General features: G+C 35.3%; 2 protein-coding genes across 7 annotated transcripts; one reads left to right on the top strand and one right to left on the bottom strand.

Moving 5' to 3' along the window:
* The first annotated feature begins 1,154 nt into the window (after positions 1 to 1,154).
* Positions 1,155 to 7,497, top strand: LOC108329228 (proline-rich receptor-like protein kinase PERK8). 2 transcript variants are annotated; one of them, XM_052873344.1, is made up of 9 exons: positions 1,155 to 1,616; positions 1,872 to 3,032; positions 3,832 to 4,245; positions 5,219 to 5,305; positions 5,597 to 5,667; positions 5,763 to 5,899; positions 6,236 to 6,383; positions 6,719 to 6,880; positions 6,975 to 7,497. In XM_052873344.1, exons 2-9 carry the CDS (start codon positions 2,003 to 2,005, stop codon positions 7,215 to 7,217), a joined length of 2,292 nt encoding a protein of 763 aa, XP_052729304.1. In that variant the 5' UTR covers positions 1,155 to 1,616; positions 1,872 to 2,002; the 3' UTR covers positions 7,218 to 7,497. The 2 variants fall into 2 exon arrangements, with proteins under 2 accessions (XP_052729304.1, XP_017418834.1); XM_017563345.2 differs by having other exon boundaries at positions 1,158 to 1,616; positions 5,823 to 5,899.
* Positions 7,498 to 8,759: 1,262 nt separating this feature from the next.
* LOC128195490 (uncharacterized) lies at positions 8,760 to 16,803 on the bottom strand. Of its 5 annotated transcripts, XM_052873342.1 has the most exons (5): positions 16,716 to 16,785; positions 16,239 to 16,336; positions 15,725 to 15,829; positions 9,463 to 9,525; positions 8,760 to 9,331 (listed from the first exon to the last, which is right to left on the bottom strand). In XM_052873342.1, exons 1-5 carry the CDS (start codon positions 16,723 to 16,725, stop codon positions 9,314 to 9,316), a joined length of 294 nt encoding a protein of 97 aa, XP_052729302.1. In that variant the 5' UTR covers positions 16,726 to 16,785; the 3' UTR covers positions 8,760 to 9,313. The 5 variants fall into 5 exon arrangements, 2 of the variants coding, with proteins under 2 accessions (XP_052729302.1, XP_052729301.1); XM_052873341.1 differs by lacking the exon at positions 16,716 to 16,785 and adding an exon at positions 16,476 to 16,703 and having other exon boundaries at positions 8,760 to 9,525; positions 16,239 to 16,379; XR_008247111.1 differs by lacking the exons at positions 8,760 to 9,331; positions 9,463 to 9,525; positions 16,716 to 16,785 and adding an exon at positions 16,476 to 16,703 and having other exon boundaries at positions 15,554 to 15,829; positions 16,239 to 16,346.
* Positions 16,804 to 16,823: the final 20 nt, after the last annotated feature.

Below are 16,823 nucleotides of genomic sequence, written 5' to 3'. Positions count from 1 at the left end.
AACGTAATGATTTTTTCAGAAGTCTGATTCTATGAGTGATTTGTAAGCTCTAACAACATTTTTTTCCCTGAATCACTTCGCAGTTCAAATTCTGGAAGAGAGTTTTAATATTTCTTGGGATTAACTTTTAAAAAGTGATTTGTAAACCCTTTCTGGTTAAATGAGGATAGTTTTTGAATAATAGTTAAAAAAAAGGGGTAGCATCATTAAGAAAAATGAGGTAACGAAGGAGGGTGACGTGGAAGGGGAGATTGAGAACCATGTAGAGGAGAAGGGTGATGATGAGGTGGAGCGTGGTCATCATGGTGACAGGGAGATTGATGATTTGGTTTCGGATGAGAAAATTGGGAGCTCTGGCGAGAAGGTTGAGACAGCGTGCCACATCAGACAAACACTAACGCTGTTAGAGAGAATTTAACGGAAAGGATCTAATTGTTACAATTTTCATAAATTTGGAACCCAATTGATATTTCCAGAAAGAAAGGGACCAAATTGAGATTCCATGCGAAAATATGGACTTAGTGAATCTACTGATTAGTTTATGATTATAGATAAAAACTTTTTGAGACACTTTGAAATTTTTAAGCCATCAAAAGGGACATGGTGTTTTGTGGTGATGACAAGAGGTATTATTCCTCAGAACCAACATAGTGAAAAAATCTAAGCACAAGAGGGATTAAATGTCTTCACCAAAATAGTAAAGAATCTTACAAAATACTGAAAACAAAAACTTACAACTGTTAAATGAAACTTTATAATATATGGTAATAAGAGAAGAGGTTACAAGTTCTAACATAATCTAAAGTTGATTAAAAGTCACAAAATTTGCTAGTTTTATCTTTTATTTGTATCAAATTATTTTATACTTTCTGATGAATTTTGCTAATGACAGAATGCTTATACTTCTTGAAACGATAAAACTAATGATTGAATAAAGGAAAAAAAAATGCTATTAGCACTTTCTAACATATTTTATTATTGTTTAAAGTTTATTAAAATGTAAATCATAAAAAGAAACTTATTAAAATAAAAAGGGAATGTCAAATTTTGTCATAGGTCTAAGAAATTTGACCATTTCAATGTGTTAGTGGTGGTGGGATTTCCCTTCAAAAAATAAAGTGACAGCATACAACATCAGAAGCACTTTGGTCCCTCGAATTCAAAAAAGTAATACAAAATAAAATCATATGGTTTAATTATTGCTTTTTCTGAATTTTCAATTGGGACACGACCTTTTCCCATTAGCAGTGCATGTGAGGTCAGTGAAGGAGTGACATAGAGAGTGTGTGAAATGGAGCCTATTCTGAAAGTCGTCTCCACGTTCTCCTTTGCACTAATTGTGGGGTGTGCTGTGTCTGTTTCTGTGTTCCACTATTCTCATATTCCACAAAATCAGCTTTTTCGTATGAAGTTCTGAACCTTCCGTTTCTTGCCCATGGCCAACTGTACATGAAATTTTCGAACACCCTCTCTTCAGATATCGCTGAAGGTTGCATTTTTAGGTCATTGGTGATTTTTGGAGATCTGGGTATGCTGTATTTTGCTCTCTCAAGTGGGTTAGACCAGTGACCAACCTGGGTCATAATGTTGGAAGATGCTCCTTGATTTGCGAAAAGGTTTTGTTTCTCGAGCTGGACTTCTTTTTCCCCACTGTGAATTTGCTTTTTGTCAGCTGTTGTACCTCACTAAAGTATTAGCTTTCTTGAAAGTTGTTTGTGGGTATTGACTTTTTGCTCTTTGCCAAAGTTAAGTGTTTTTTTTAAGGGATTGGGTCATGGTGGTTGTGTTTTTTTTTTCTCTGAAGAAATTCGAGCATTGCTTGTAGAAGGGTTGATCTGAAAATTGAAATTTTTTGTTGATGCTTGATCTAGGGTGCTGTGTCGAGTTTGTTTCTGGAAAGCATAGGAATTTGGAGTGATGGTGGTTTGAGAAAGTATCAGAGGAATGGTGATGGAAGTGTTTAACTAGTACATTTTGCTTTTGAGGCAAGATTTGTGCAGTGATGGCTTCAACCAACCCTTCTCCAAATGCTTCCCCTGTTGCAGTGCCTCCTGTTCTTGGTGGTATTTTATCACCACCACCTTCTTCATCTTCTCCAACCAATTCCTCCAACCCCCCATCATCTCTCAATTCTTCCCAGCCCAATCAAACACCCAATTCCCCTGCTCCTTCATCTCCCTCTGACCCTTCAGCTCCACCTCCTTCACCTCCTCAGGCAGTGCCTGTAACCCCTCCTCCTTCCATTTCACTCTCTCCTCCACCATCTTCTCCACCACCACCAACTCTGCCCCCTCCTTCACCACCAGATTCTCCACCGCCATTACCACCAGCATCTCCAACGCCACCAGTTGTAACATCTCCCCCCTCACCACCAGCCACCACCACTGCCCCTCCTCCAGCTGAGCTTCCACCTTCCCCTCCAGTTTTGTCTCCACCATCTTCACCAACTGTTTCCCCTCCTCCCCAATCTCCTCCCGCTACAATTCCCCCTCCTTCTCAACCAATTTCACCATCTCCTCCTCCTCCTGCCAATGTTCCAAGGCCACCATCCACTGGTACTCCTCCACAGAAAGAAAGTCCTCCCAAAACTACTCCTTCACATGCACCTCCTCCATCAGTTTCTCAATCTCCTCCTAAGCCTCCTTCTTCTGATGTTCCCCCTCCATCCACATTGCCATCAACTCCTTCAGTCCCTTCAGGATCTTCACCTCCAGCTTCTTTGCCTGACCCCCCAACCAATGAAACCGCCGTTGGGGGTCCACCGGTACCACTGCCGTCTCTTCCAACTGAGAAACCCACTGCTAGACCAACTAATGATGGTTCTAACGATATAGCTACAAACAACACGCCTTCACATTCAGGTGGGTTAAGTGCTGGAGGATCCGTCGCCATTGGAATTGTAGTTGGTTTTATTGTCCTCAGTTTTCTTGTTATGGCCGTGTGGTTTGTACAGAAGAAGAAGAAGAAGAGGGAAAAAGGATCAAGAGGTGGTTATGCTGCTCCTTCTCCATTTACCTCATCCCACAATTCAGGTATTGCATTATGTATTGCCAACTATTAGGGCTTAGGGAATATAATCTTGTTGGTTCTTGCATGTTGTTTGTTGTTAACGTTGATAATTTTTTATTAAGATAAATACGAAAGGATTTATCGATATTTCCTAGAGCCTTATACTCGAATTAGATGATCCAGATATAATGGATTCTGGTTCCTGGATACTTCATTTATGAATTAGAGAAGTCCTACAATTCTGGTTCTTAAAATATTCATCATAGACTCAAACCCAGAAGTTCGATGTCAATGTATCAATCTTCATTACCACTTAATACCAATTTCTCTTAATTTAATATTGAGTTCATTTACGTATTACACTATGGCTTGCCATCTTCGGGAAATGCGACAAATTGATACTTGAAAATGGGTGGTTTTAGTTTATAAAGGTGTAAATGCATCTTTAGCTATATGACCAAGAACTGGTATTCAAATCAATGACATTAACAATGTCTTTATTTTTCATTAATTGAACCCTAAACTCAGTTGCAAGATGCTAGAATTGGTTTGTGACTACAGACTGACAGTTTCGGAAGTTTGAAGCCTTTTATTGGTTCAAACTTCCTTGCTGGCGGTGCAACTTTGGTTTCTACATTATTTCTTTTAACTGATCAAGATAAATTAAGCAGGATGTTTGTTGTTGGACTTTGTTCTGAAAATTTTTGGAATCGTAGTTGCATTATGTTTAAATGGCATGACACCATAGAGTTGTATTTGTTTGTAGTAACATCTTAATTGGGCTACAATGTTATGTATTAAATCATTGGTATTCTCTTCTAGGTACCTTATTCTTGAGGCCACAGTCTCCAGCCAACTTTGTAGCAGGTAGTGGATCTGGTAGTGATTTTGTGTATTCTCCATCAGAAGCAGGTGGAGTAAGTAGCTCGAGATCATGGTTCACGTATGAAGAACTTATCCAAGCTACAGATGGATTTTCGGCACAAAATTTGCTGGGAGAAGGTGGATTTGGTTGTGTCTATAAAGGTTTACTCGTAGATGGAAGAGAAGTAGCTGTGAAACAGCTCAAAATAGGTGGTGGGCAAGGGGAACGTGAATTCAGGGCAGAAGTTGAGATAATCAGCCGTGTGCATCATCGTCATCTGGTTTCCTTGGTTGGTTACTGTATATCTGAACATCAGAGATTGCTTGTATATGACTATGTTCCCAACAATACTCTTCATTACCATCTCCATGGTAAGATAAATACATATTGATTGCACGGTTAGATGAGAGTTTGACACCCATTTTTAGAGACGGGTGTAGAAAATAAGGTGTGAAAAATTAGAGTTGTTTCTTAAATTTGTATGACATAGACAGCACACACATAGTTCACTATTTAAGGAAAAAAGGTTCTTTGATTATAATATTATAAATGAATTTCAATATTAGCAATATCTAGATATATGTCATATGTACAATATCGGCTATTTTGTAAGCCCCTTCCATAAAACATGGAACATCATTTCTGTTGACATGTTTCAAAATATTACCTAAATGAACTCATCCAAATAGACCATGTTCAATTACTTGCTCAATCAAAATGATTTACTACATTGACCTTAGTTAGCACCCCTACCTTACGTATGTTTTTTATTTTTGAAATTTGTTGAAATATTTAAAACAGATCAATGCTACTTTTTTTTTTTTTTTTTAAATTTCCATGTCATATCTATGCTGCATCCCTCCATGACAAAAACATATGGATACAGCCCACTTCTGTAGGATATGTAGTTAAGGTCAAACACAGGTTGTCTCATACAGGTGTCACCATGTCGGTCCTGTTGCACAAGTATGTGGCAATGATACAGTGTTTCCATGCCTTGTGGAGTGTATTTGTTTGTTATCCCTTTTGATGGGCTATGAAATAAGTATCATTTATTTATGTAATGACAAACTATTTAAATCCTTTTTTTTATATTATTTTTTATTTGTTTAGTAGCGAACTTAAAAATATTGAAAAATATTGGATAATACATCTATCTATTTACTGTGGTAGTAGAAACACGTAATATGTTGTTCTTCCTTGAATTTATTATTATCATCATTGTGGTTGCACCTGAATTTATAATCCAATTAGGTTGTTGAGTAAGTTCCCATCATCATGTTGTCTGTAGTTCACCTAAAATTTGATCTAAAACTTGACCAGTAAATTTATTCATTTTTTCAGGCGAAAATAGACCAGTTCTGGATTGGCCTACCAGAATCAAGGTTGCTGCTGGTGCAGCTCGAGGAATAGCTTACCTGCATGAAGACTGTAAGTTTCTTCTTTTTTTCAGTATTCCCATGTATACAGTTATCATCCGTTGAAGACAAGGTGTTTCCATGGTACTACATGCTCCTTAGATGCTTGGAGTATTTATTTTAAAATAAGGACATTGAGTTCTTTAGAAATTTTGCAACCACTTAAGATGCTAGCATCAGACATGGTTGCATTATTGTTGATTGCACATTCATAATTACTTATGTGCTTTCCCCTTTATCTTTCTGATTTTCGTAGCATAATAAATTGTTTAACCTCCTTAATTCAATTTAATTACTTTATCAGGTCATCCACGCATTATTCATCGAGATATTAAGTCATCAAACATCCTTCTTGATCTCAACTATGAAGCTCGAGTAAGCTTTTTTAACCTGTACATCTGATGGGAGAGTACATTTTGAAATTTTTTGATGAAGTCATTGAAGTAAATTGATTCACACTTAAATGTCAGCTTGTGCTGCTGCATCAGCATCTCAGACTATTTTCTTTATTGGGACATTTTGATCATCAGGTTTCGGACTTTGGGCTTGCAAAACTGGCATTAGATTCAAATACACATGTGACAACACGAGTAATGGGAACCTTTGGGTAGGTTATATTGTTGCTCAAGTCACATAATTTAGCGTTTATTATTGGAATCCTTTCTTATTATTAGCCATTAAATTTTACTATGTAGTTTGACTATCTGCATTTCTTATCTGACGAAATTTAAATTCCAATGGAAACGTTTTCATAGTATTTTTTTTTCTCTCTCGGACTGTATTTTGTGTGGATATTATTTATTGATCTTTGATCTATTATACCTTTGTTTTAAGGCTGTTTATGGCATATAAATCTTTTAGAGTGTTTTGGATATTGGTGAAGTATGAAGTGTTCCTATCGTGAGTTTACATACCTGAGAGGAATAATGGTCTGAATTGACAGGTACATGGCACCAGAATATGCAACAAGTGGGAAACTAACGGAAAAGTCTGATGTATATTCCTACGGTGTTGTGCTTTTGGAGTTAATTACGGGTAGGAAGCCTGTAGATGCATCTCAACCAATCGGTGATGAGAGTCTGGTTGAATGGGTGAGTCACATTATTCTTTTGATTATTATTATGCATAGCTTTTTTAAAATTTCTGGTTCCATCGTTTGAAATTTCTGAAAACCAGAAGTAAAACGAAACCATAGTAAAAATTTTACAATTATCAATGAAAACATAAACCTGAAAATGTGAACAGAGCAAACCAAGCAAGCTCAATTTTTCCTTGCTTTCTTTGCGCAGTGATGAATTATTAGAGGAACTTGTGCTTACCTTATTTTAAATCACATGCATTTTGTAAAGATTATAAAAGAAAACAGGACAAGGGAATGGATTACCTATAAACTGTTCATTTTAATAATTAAGAAACTTGTTTCTAGGCTCGGCCTTTGTTGAGTGAAGCACTTGAGAAGGAGGACTTTGAAATCTTGGTGGATCCAAGACTGGGAAAGAACTACGACAGAAATGAAATGTTCAGGATGATCGAGGCTGCTGCAGCCTGCGTACGCCACTCGTCGGTGAAGAGGCCACGGATGAGTCAGGTAAGTTTATCGTGTGTATAGAGCATGCAATGCAGGTGAGCATGAAGATGTATATTTGTTGTGAAGATGCTAAGTGTGCATTGGTGGTTGGCAGGTGGTGAGAGCTTTAGATTCCTTAGACGAGTTTACGGATCTGAATAATGGAATGAAACCGGGGCAGAGTTCGGTGTTTGATTCTGCACAGCAATCTGCACAGATCAGAATGTTTAGAAGGATGGCTTTTGGGAGCCAAGATAGTTCAAGTTTCTTCAATGAGTCTCAGAGTAGCTGGAGGAGTAGAGATCAGCACTCAGCAACCATGTTTTCCCAAAACAAAACTGGGTCTTGTAATGTTTGAGTCTCATGACTCACTCACTGTTAAGGGATTGCACAAATTTTGATTGATGCACATGACACAACACAGTTTTACTGGTGGGACATCATGTATAATGGTGTAAATCTCGTTTTTACTATTTTTGTTCTCATTTTCCTAACATCATGTTGCTTTCTAAGGCCCTTTCCATTCTTTGTAAATTAGGTTATTTGTTGCGTAAAGCAATGTATTTATTTATGTAAAATACTGTGTATGAGTTCTAACACTTCCCAATCTAACACCGCATGAAATCACACTTTGCGCAGCTCTTTTTGTACTTTATACTTTTCCGTTGAATTGAACATCAACGTTCAAGAAGTGAACAGACACATACAAGATTTGTTACCAAACACCAGGGAAAAATCACGTTCATAGAAAAGATTACATACCACACTCTATTTAAAATTTTAAAACATTGGATTTGGAAGTTTTTCTATTTTTATGTATTTTTTTTTAATTTTTTTTATCTCTATTGAGACTTGGATTTTAAACTCGGGGAGATGGATCCAATAAACATTGTCTTTCATTATAGTTTTCACAAAGTTGTCTGTCACCCTTTATTTTACCATTCTGCATGTTGAAATGCCAAATATCCCCAACTCACTGAGCTTGCGTAATAATTTATTTTTGAAAAATAGTATGTATAGCATTGTTAAGCTGCGTTTGTTTTTAATTTGAGAGGAAAGAATGGTGGAAGTGAGATTATTTGGATTAGGAGAAAGATGATAAGTAATGAAAGAGCTTTTGTTTTTAATTTGAGTAGATTTGAGAGGAAAGAAGGGTAGAAGTGAGATTATTTGGATTAGGAAAAAGATGATAAGTAATGAAAAAATTTGAGAATAAAATTTATGATTTTTTTTTTAACAATATGATGAGTTAGATAGATTAAAAAAATGTTTTAATTGTTAAAATTAAAAGATTACATTTTACCCAACAATGACGTCACTAACATGTGAACTTATATGGGTGAAACAATTCCTTCAAGAGCTTAACTTCTGTGACATCCAGAGTATGAAGATGTATTGTGATAACCAAGCTGCTATTCACATTGCATCAAATCCAGTGTTTCACGAGAGGACTAAGCATATAGAAATTGATTGTCATTTTGTTCGGGAAAAGTTATTGTCAAAAGAAATATGTACCGAATTTGTTGGATCAAATGACCAACTCGCAGATGTGTTGACTAAGTCATTAAGGGAACCTCAGATCGAGTTTATTTGTTCCAAGCTTGGTACATACAATCTGTATGCTCCAGCTTGAGGGGGAGTGTTAGAATAATTACTGAGTCTACTTGTTAGTGTAGTCAGTAGGACTAAAATAGGGGATAGTGTATTGGGTTATCTCTAATCATTATACCTAGGAGTCTAGGACAGTGACTTGACCTTCTATCTCTCTATTGTATCAACTCTTTATCTATATAAATAACAAAACATGAGAAATGTCTTTCAAGCCCTCAAGAACATATTTTTATCTGAAGTGCAATTATTATAAAAACATGTACTCTCATGTGCTTTCTTGCCTGTCAAATAAAAATCAAATTCTAAAATCTTTTGGTTTAGTTATGCAAAATTGGCATCAGCCGAACGTGATTTGGCTTTTACTTTTAAAGATTTCTCTTCAACACTAGCCAATAAAACATTTTGCTTCAGCCAACTTTGACTCACTATAAATTTAATTTTGGCATTTTCTGATAGCATCTCTCGCAGAACCTTCTCAAGTTGTTTGAATCACAAATTTCTAGACACCTGTTAGATTTCTTGAAACAAGAAATGAGAAAACACACTAGGCCGCACCAAACACACAGAAACACTGAAACAGCCTTGTATTATTATTCTTGTAAGTAAAGAATACAATTCGAACTCTTCCAACAGAACTGTCTCCCTTCACACAGGAATACTATTGTCCTGTCACTGAGATACAATCAACACAACATATCTCCCCTAGACATCCCTTTCCCTACTTAAAGACACCTCCAATTCTGAACAGAACACCCCACCAGGACAGTTATCCAACCACCTGCTTCCTAATTGTCCTAACAGACCACCAACCGTTATGTTTTATTTTTAACTCTTTTCCTCCTATCATAAACCCTCCAAATCCTATCAACACCAACGAGACGTAATAGAAGAATACAGATACAGACTATCCACTAATAAAGATCATACAGGAGTCATGCATTTTTATTTAAGGGAGAAGGTGATTCAAATTAAACTCACGTTGAAAAACTTACATCAAGAACACGCTCTTTCTCAACACCCAAGTCCTTTCTCAGATTCTCTTCTAGCTTCTCTGCCTTACATAGAGCAATTAAATGAGCAGCTTTTTCTTGTTAGCAAAATGATGAAGATGAAGTTTTGATGATGTCCAAATCAAGTCAAGAAGAAATCAAGATTCAAGATGTTATGAAGACTTGTATTGCTATGGAAAGCTTTTGTAATACTCTTAGAAATATGTATAGGACTTAGATTAGAAAAAGAAAGTGTTTTGTAAAATTACTGTAGCAAAATACTGTAGCACATTACTGTACCAATGTACTGTAGCAATGTACTGTAGCAAAACACTGTAGCTAATCGATTAATAGAGGGTGTTAATCGATTAACGCTAATCAATTAACAGAGGGTGTTAATCGATTAACACAGTGACCGTTTGAAAAACTAGCCGTTTTTAGAGCCGTTGGACTATCCGTTGGAGTGTTAATCGATTAACCACTGTAGCTAATCGATTAACACAGTAAGAAAGGCTGAAAAACGAAAAATGGAAGAGTCTTTGGATGAGTCTATAAATAGACTCTCATTTCCTCTCAAGAAGAAATCCAAAAAGACACAGAAACTCTTCCCTTGTGCTCAAATACTCAGAAATTCTTGAGACTTGTGTGTTCTTGTTCGGCTTGTGAAACTCGTGTCTGTGGAGCTGGTGAAGTGCTGCTACGGTGACAGAGGAAATAGCCGGTTCATCCTTGGTGTGTCTAAGGAGGTGTTCGGAAGAGATTCATCCTTCGTGAAGTATTCGGAGGAGGTGTTCATCCTTTGTGAAGACTCAAAGGAGGTGTAGTTTCATCTCTTGTGGTATCAAGAGAGGTGGTTTCTAAACTCTTACAAATTGTTTCTTTGTGATTGTAATTTGTAATTGTTTTGTGATTAGTGAATTGTTTATCTTGCTTTGAGATAAACGACTGGACGTAGGATTGGTAAGATCCGAACCAGGATAAAATCATCTGTGCAATTTTCTCTCAACCTTACTCTTGCTTTATTTGTCTTTGTTAATTGCGTAGTAAGTTTAATTGAGTAGAAATTAAAAGGCACACGTTAGTATTAAAAACCCTCTTGGTTTGTTATTCCACGCTAACCATTCCGCTGCAGCCGCTCCTGACAATTGGTATCAGAACTTGCTTTGATAGTCATTCAAATGGCGGGATCACATCAAACCTTTGTAGAGGGTGCTTCTATCAATAGACCACCACTATTCACAGGTGAAAATTACGCATTCTGGAAGGTAAGAATGCAAATTTTTATGGAATCTATTGATATAGATATTTGGGATGCTGTTGTATCTGGTCCTTTTGTTCCAATTAACAATATGCAGGAACCAAAGCCCCGTGACCAATGGACTGCTCAAGATAAGAAAAAATTTGGTAATGATGTAAAAGCTCGTAATATTATTTCATCTGCTCTAACTGTTGACGAGTTTTACAGGATTTCTATTTGTAAAACTGCACAAGATATGTGGGAAGTACTTAGAGTAACCCATGAAGGTACAGATGATGTAAAGAGAGCCAGAAAGAATATCTTAATTCAGGAATACGAGATGTTCAGAATGAAGCAAGGGGAAACAATAGTTGATGTTCAAAAACGCTTCACCAACATTGTTAATCATCTCATTGGACTGGGTAAGTCATTTGATACTGATGAACTTAACATTAAAATCTTGAAATCTTTAGACAGGTCTTGGCAACCAAAAGTGACTGCAATTTCTGAGTCACAAAATCTGAACACCATGACTATGGCGGCACTTTTTGGAAAGTTGAGGGAACATGAACTTGACCTCGGAAGACTAGATGAAGAAGAAGCAAAAGCAAAAACTAAGAAAAAGAGTCTAGCCTTGAAATCTGAGGTTGAAAGAAGCAAAGGTAAATCGGAAGATGAAGACTCAGACGAAGAAGAAGAATTGAGACTCATGATAAAAAGGCTCAACAGGTTCATGAAGTCTAAAGGCAAAGGAAAATTTAGATACGAAAAGAAAGATAATCCAGTATCTTCCTCAAATTACCGATGCTATGGTTGCGGAGAAAAGGGGCATCTAAAAGCAGACTGCCCAAATCAAAAGAAAGGTGAAGAAAAGAAATTCTTCAAGAAAAAGAGAGCGTACATCGCATGGGAAGACGACAATGAGACCATTTCAGATTCAAGCTACTCAGATGAAGAAGCAAACATCTGTTTAGTGGTAAATGACGACGCTGGAAGCCAAGTAAGTACATCTAGCGATTCTGATAATTCTAGTCAAATTAGTGAAGATGAATTGCATGAAATTTATGCTGCTTTAATAGTAGAATCTGAAAAACTAGATAAAGCCCATCAAAAATTGAAAAAGGATTTCAAAAATTTAAAGTTAAACTTTGAAAATATTCTTGAAGAAAATAAGAATTTAAAATTAAATTTTGAAAATATTTTTGAAGAAAATAAAGATTTGAAAAATAAAGTTTTATTTTTTGAAAAGGGTAAATTTACTAGTAGTGATAAATGTGCATCTTGTGTTAATCATAAGAAACTACTAGATGAAACAACCTTAGGAGAATGTAGTAAAAATAATGAAAATAAGGTTGTTAAAAATAAGTATGTTCCTAGAATTAAAAATAAACACAATCATAGAACCCATAGAACTTGGGTAGAAAAAGGAACAACGTATAGGAACACAAACTTTGTATCATGCTTTTATTGTATGAAAAAGGGTCATACATCTAACAAATGTAAAATTAAGCATTATGGTGTTCCAAGTGGTAGATATATTTGGGTTGTAAAATGATTTCAAATTTTCAAACTAACCCAAAGGACCCATACAAAATAGTTGGGTACCTATTGTTTAAAATTTAGAATTTCTTTAAAACAATATTTAAGAAAATTTTTAAAAATTGTTTTTGTTTTAAATATTTGAAAAAGAAGAATTAAGAAATTTTTATTTCAAAGAATATGAAACAATTTTTTAATATAAAGCATATATAGTTTTCAAACGGAAAACAATTGAAATAAAAGAATGTGTGCATGTTGTCTTTGATGAAATTGTAGACCTTGAGGCAAAACCTCTTGAGTCATTTGAATTACATGCAGACAATGATGAAGATTTGTAGAAGACAACAAATGAAGTGAAGAATGATGACAATCCTCAAGATGAAGATCTAAACAAAATGTGGAAATAACCTAGAGGATTCTCATTACGAAATTGAAGGCATATCTAAAGGGGTACTTTATGATTCTATGCTTTTTGTAGTGTGTGTGCTATATATTTAACTTCTTTGTATGCTTGCCTCTTTAAATTCAATAAAATGTATGTTGTTTTGCCTTAATATCTCTATGCATACATACTTTTATTAAGGAGGAGTATATTTTCTAACAAATTTAGGGGGAGCAATTATACATCACTTTTTAATAATGATCAAAAAGGAGGAGAAATATTTAAAGCCTTAAACTTATTTCTAAGTACACTAACAATTGTTTCTTCCTTAAGTTGTGTTTTAAATACAGATTATTACCAAAAGCTTTAAATCAAGAAAGTTTTGATCATCATCAAAAAGGGAGAGATTGTTAGCAAAATGATGAAGATGAAGTTTTGATGATGTCCAAATCAAGTCAAGAAGAAATCAAGATTCAAGATGTTATGAAGACTTGTATTGCTATGGAAAGCTTTTGTAATACTCTTAGAAATATGTATAGGACTTAGATTAGAAAAAGAAAGTGTTTTGTAAAATTACTGTAGCAAAATACTGTAGCACATTACTGTACCAATGTACTGTAGCAAAACACTGTAGCTAATCGATTAACAGAGGGTGTTAATCGATTAACGCTAATCGATTAACAGAGGGTGTTAATCGATTAACACAGTGACCGTTTGAAAAACTAGCCGTTTTTAGAGCCGTTGGACTATCCGTTGGAGTGTTAATCGATTAACCACTGTAGCTAATCGATTAACACAGTAAGAAAGGCTGAAAACGAAAAATGGAAGAGTCTTTGGATGAGTCTATAAATAGACTCTCATTTCCTCTCAAGAAGAAATCCAAAAAGACACAGAAACTCTTCCCTTGTGCTCAAATACTCAGAAATTCTTGAGACTTGTGTGTTCTTGTTCGGCTTGTGAAACTCGTGTCTGTGGAGCTGGTGAAGTGCTGCTACGGTGACAGAGGAAATAGCCGGTTCATCCTTGGTGTGTCTAAGGAGGTGTTCGGAAGAGAATCATCCTTCGTGAAGTATTCGGAGGAGGTGTTCATCCTTTGTGAAGACTCAAAGGAGGTGTAGTTTCATCTCTTGTGGTATCAAGAGAGGTGGTTTCTAAACTCTTACAAATTGTTTCTTTGTGATTGTAATTTGTAATTGTTTTGTGATTAGTGAATTGTTTATCTTGCTTTGAGATAAACGACTGGACGTAGGATTGGTAAGATCCGAACCAGGATAAAATCATCTGTGCAATTTTCTCTCAACCTTACTCTTGCTTTATTTGTCTTTGTTAATTGCGTAGTAAGTTTAATTGAGTAGAAATTAAAAGGCACACGTTAGTATTAAAAACCCTCTTGGTTTGTTATTCCACGCTAACCATTCCGCTGCAGCCGCTCCTGACATTTCTCATTCTAGAGCATCCTTAACTTCTACTAAATCTTGACATTTGTTCAGTATACTTAGCAGTCCACTCTTATTTCTCAATCAAAGGAAGTCCCATATTGAATTGGTACTCATAAAGCTGGCCCAGAAAAACTTCTAATCAGGTCAAACCACAAAAATATAATTGGTAACAAATAATAAAACAGTTAGATAGCACAGCTACACAAACTTAAGTAGCTTATGATTGCCCCTATTCACTTAAGCTCCCCTTTTAATTATTTTATTTTCATTTTAACATCGCCCTAAATATCTTGTAGTGATCCTAAAGCCAAACACTGTCTATCATAGTATAACAACATCTAGAGATTGGACAACCCAGGGTCAATGAAAATAAAAGAATAACACCTGAAGCCACCAAAATAGAGAGATAATTTATTTTGAAATAAAAGTGCACAGATTCAAACAACATATAAGCTAAAACTTAAGAGTTATACCAAATATAGAAGGCTGACCCTAGTTTTAGTGACAAGACATCTTAGCAATGCATATAAAATAACTGCCCAGTGCCAAACTTCAGTAAAATAGAACTAAAGGATTGAAATGCTTCTCTTTTCTAGTTACTTTCACAGCCACATTCACTCAACCAAAACATTACATCTCAATGAGAATCTCCAAATACTCCATACCAATAATAAATTAATTATAATAACGCTAAATATCCCAATGTTATAACAAAGAATTGATAAATAAGGACATAAATATAAAGCAAAGCCAAGAACACTTGAAAAAAACAATAAAACCAAATTGAAATCCCCAAACTCTCAAAGGTCAAGGCAAATAAACGCCTCAAGAGTCTAGGGTGGGTCATGCACTCGAGAGAAGCCAAATGAGACATTTCCTTGTTACTCCAAATAATGTGAATTTGAAATTTAATTTTGAAAATTCAGCATTCCTCCCAATCTAAAAATCACCTCGGTTCAAGGACAAAATATAATAATTACCTTTATCGCCAATAGAAATATTTTAATTATTTAGCAACGTTTCTTTAAGAAAAATTGGAGTACACAGTGGAAGGTGTAATTTCCATATTGAAATTGTTATCCAAGAAATAGGCAGAGTAGGCTGCAGAACCAAATGGAGCACAGTCTGTTACTTTCTACTCGTCACCCGCACAGTGCTAATTCCACTAAGTGTATGAGACACACCCTTTCCTCACCTACTATTTTAAAGAACATTTCATTTCAACATTTATATATATATATATATATATATATATATATAATATTGCTCAGGATGCATCATATATTGCTTAGAATGCTCCTGTATGCCGTTTTTGTCTGATCTAAAATTATTCATTACCACATGAAATTAATGTAGATCAACTCCCAAAATGGTTAAGCAAATATTCCACAGATTTAGCTAAAATGGGTCACCAATGACAACTTGTTACACAAATATTATCATTTTTTAACGTATAATTTTAATAATTGAATTCAAAATGTTATTGCACAAAGGACATAGTTTCACGATTTAAAAGGCATTTATATTGAAGTTAACATATATTCATATCATATTTGTACATGGAGCTATAACCGAACCAGGCTCCCACAAAAATTGCTTCAGAGTTCAATAACTAAAGTGTACAAAATGGCTACACATGGAGTTCAAAATATAATTAAAGACACTTACATGCAACAGACTGAAATGGACCAGAAATCGAAAGAGAAACCATAACACAAAGTTGCAAGAGTCCAAACGGGTAATCCAACTCCAATAAGTCTGAATGGGTTTACACTGCAAAATATTATAATTATATAATGACTAAACATTTGTCTAAGTCAATGATAGAAATTATAAACCACACAAACAATAGTCAGTTTGCACAATAGAGATCAGAAATTTTCATCATTAGATGATTACGTCTAACAAAATTAGGAATCCTGAATTTAGTGAAAAATAGGTGTAAAGCATGGGTAGCTTAACTAAACGAGTGTTATTAAATATATGCTGCAAAACATTATAGCCATACTAACTAATTTAAAAGGATAAAAAGTCAAACTAAAGACACATTTTGAGCTTCCTAAATGGAACATGTATACGTTGGTGAAACATGTCTTTCAACACGGCTTTGTCCTCCGAAATAAATAAAGTAAATTAAAAACGCAATGGCAAGAATAAATAACAAGGAGTATTATATATTAACACGGGAAGTATGTAAGGCCAAGCTGTATATGACTTCAACACCCAAACTGAGACAATATCTCTGAGGCCGGAACTCGTGACAAGAATCACAATCCCAACCTGCGAAAATCTCGAAACCAATAGCGGTCCAGTGAGAAACAGCCTATCATAAACATCTCGTTAACATTAGTGTTTTCGATTTCAGAGTTTCTAAACAAAAAATAAAAACCCTAACTCAGATTTTTTTTAATAAAAATACCTTGAAGCAGCGAAGAAACAATGAGAGCCAACCAATATGGAAGTTAGGACACGAAAGGGAACGAAAACGGAAGTGGAATAAAACTGAATATTTTGAAAGCAAGAGATGAAAACGAACAAATGGAAATGATAGGCAACAAATGTGAACATACGAGAGAGAATCAGAAGCAAACAAATGGAGTAAATGCAAAATTACAGAGAGAAAGAAAATAAACAATGCCTATGGAAAGAGCAATCTTACCTTGAAACATTGAAGTAGCGAAGATCGCAGCGAAAAACGAAGGATGCAGCAGTGGACAAAATAACAAAAAGATGCCACAGTATCAAAACATACTCCAAATATTATATA

Source organism: Vigna angularis, chromosome 2 (assembly GCF_016808095.1).
Source record: "Vigna angularis cultivar LongXiaoDou No.4 chromosome 2, ASM1680809v1, whole genome shotgun sequence".
Taxonomy (NCBI): domain Eukaryota; kingdom Viridiplantae; phylum Streptophyta; class Magnoliopsida; order Fabales; family Fabaceae; genus Vigna; species Vigna angularis.
This window is presented reverse-complemented; position numbering and strand designations above follow the sequence as displayed.

Excerpts from the sequence above, each read along its gene's own strand:
- LOC108329228 (XM_052873344.1), top strand. The coding sequence starts at position 2,003 with ATGGCTTCAACCAACCCTTCTCCAAATGCTTCCCCTGTTGCAGTGCCT. Across the intron at positions 5,668-5,762 it reads ATCTCAACTATGAAGCTCGA|CTTGTGCTGCTGCATCAGCA; the intron begins GTAAGCTTTTTT and ends CTTAAATGTCAG. Across the intron at positions 5,900-6,235 it reads CGAGTAATGGGAACCTTTGG|GTACATGGCACCAGAATATG; the intron begins GTAGGTTATATT and ends CTGAATTGACAG.
- LOC128195490 (XM_052873341.1), bottom strand. The coding sequence starts at position 16,624 with ATGTTCACATTTGTTGCCTATCATTTCCATTTGTTCGTTTTCATCTCT. Across the intron at positions 16,380-16,475 it reads TGTTTCTTCGCTGCTTCAAG|GCTGTTTCTCACTGGACCGC; the intron begins GTATTTTTATTA and ends TGTTTATGATAG. Across the intron at positions 15,830-16,238 it reads TGGCCTTACATACTTCCCGT|TGTAAACCCATTCAGACTTA; the intron begins GTTAATATATAA and ends AATATTTTGCAG.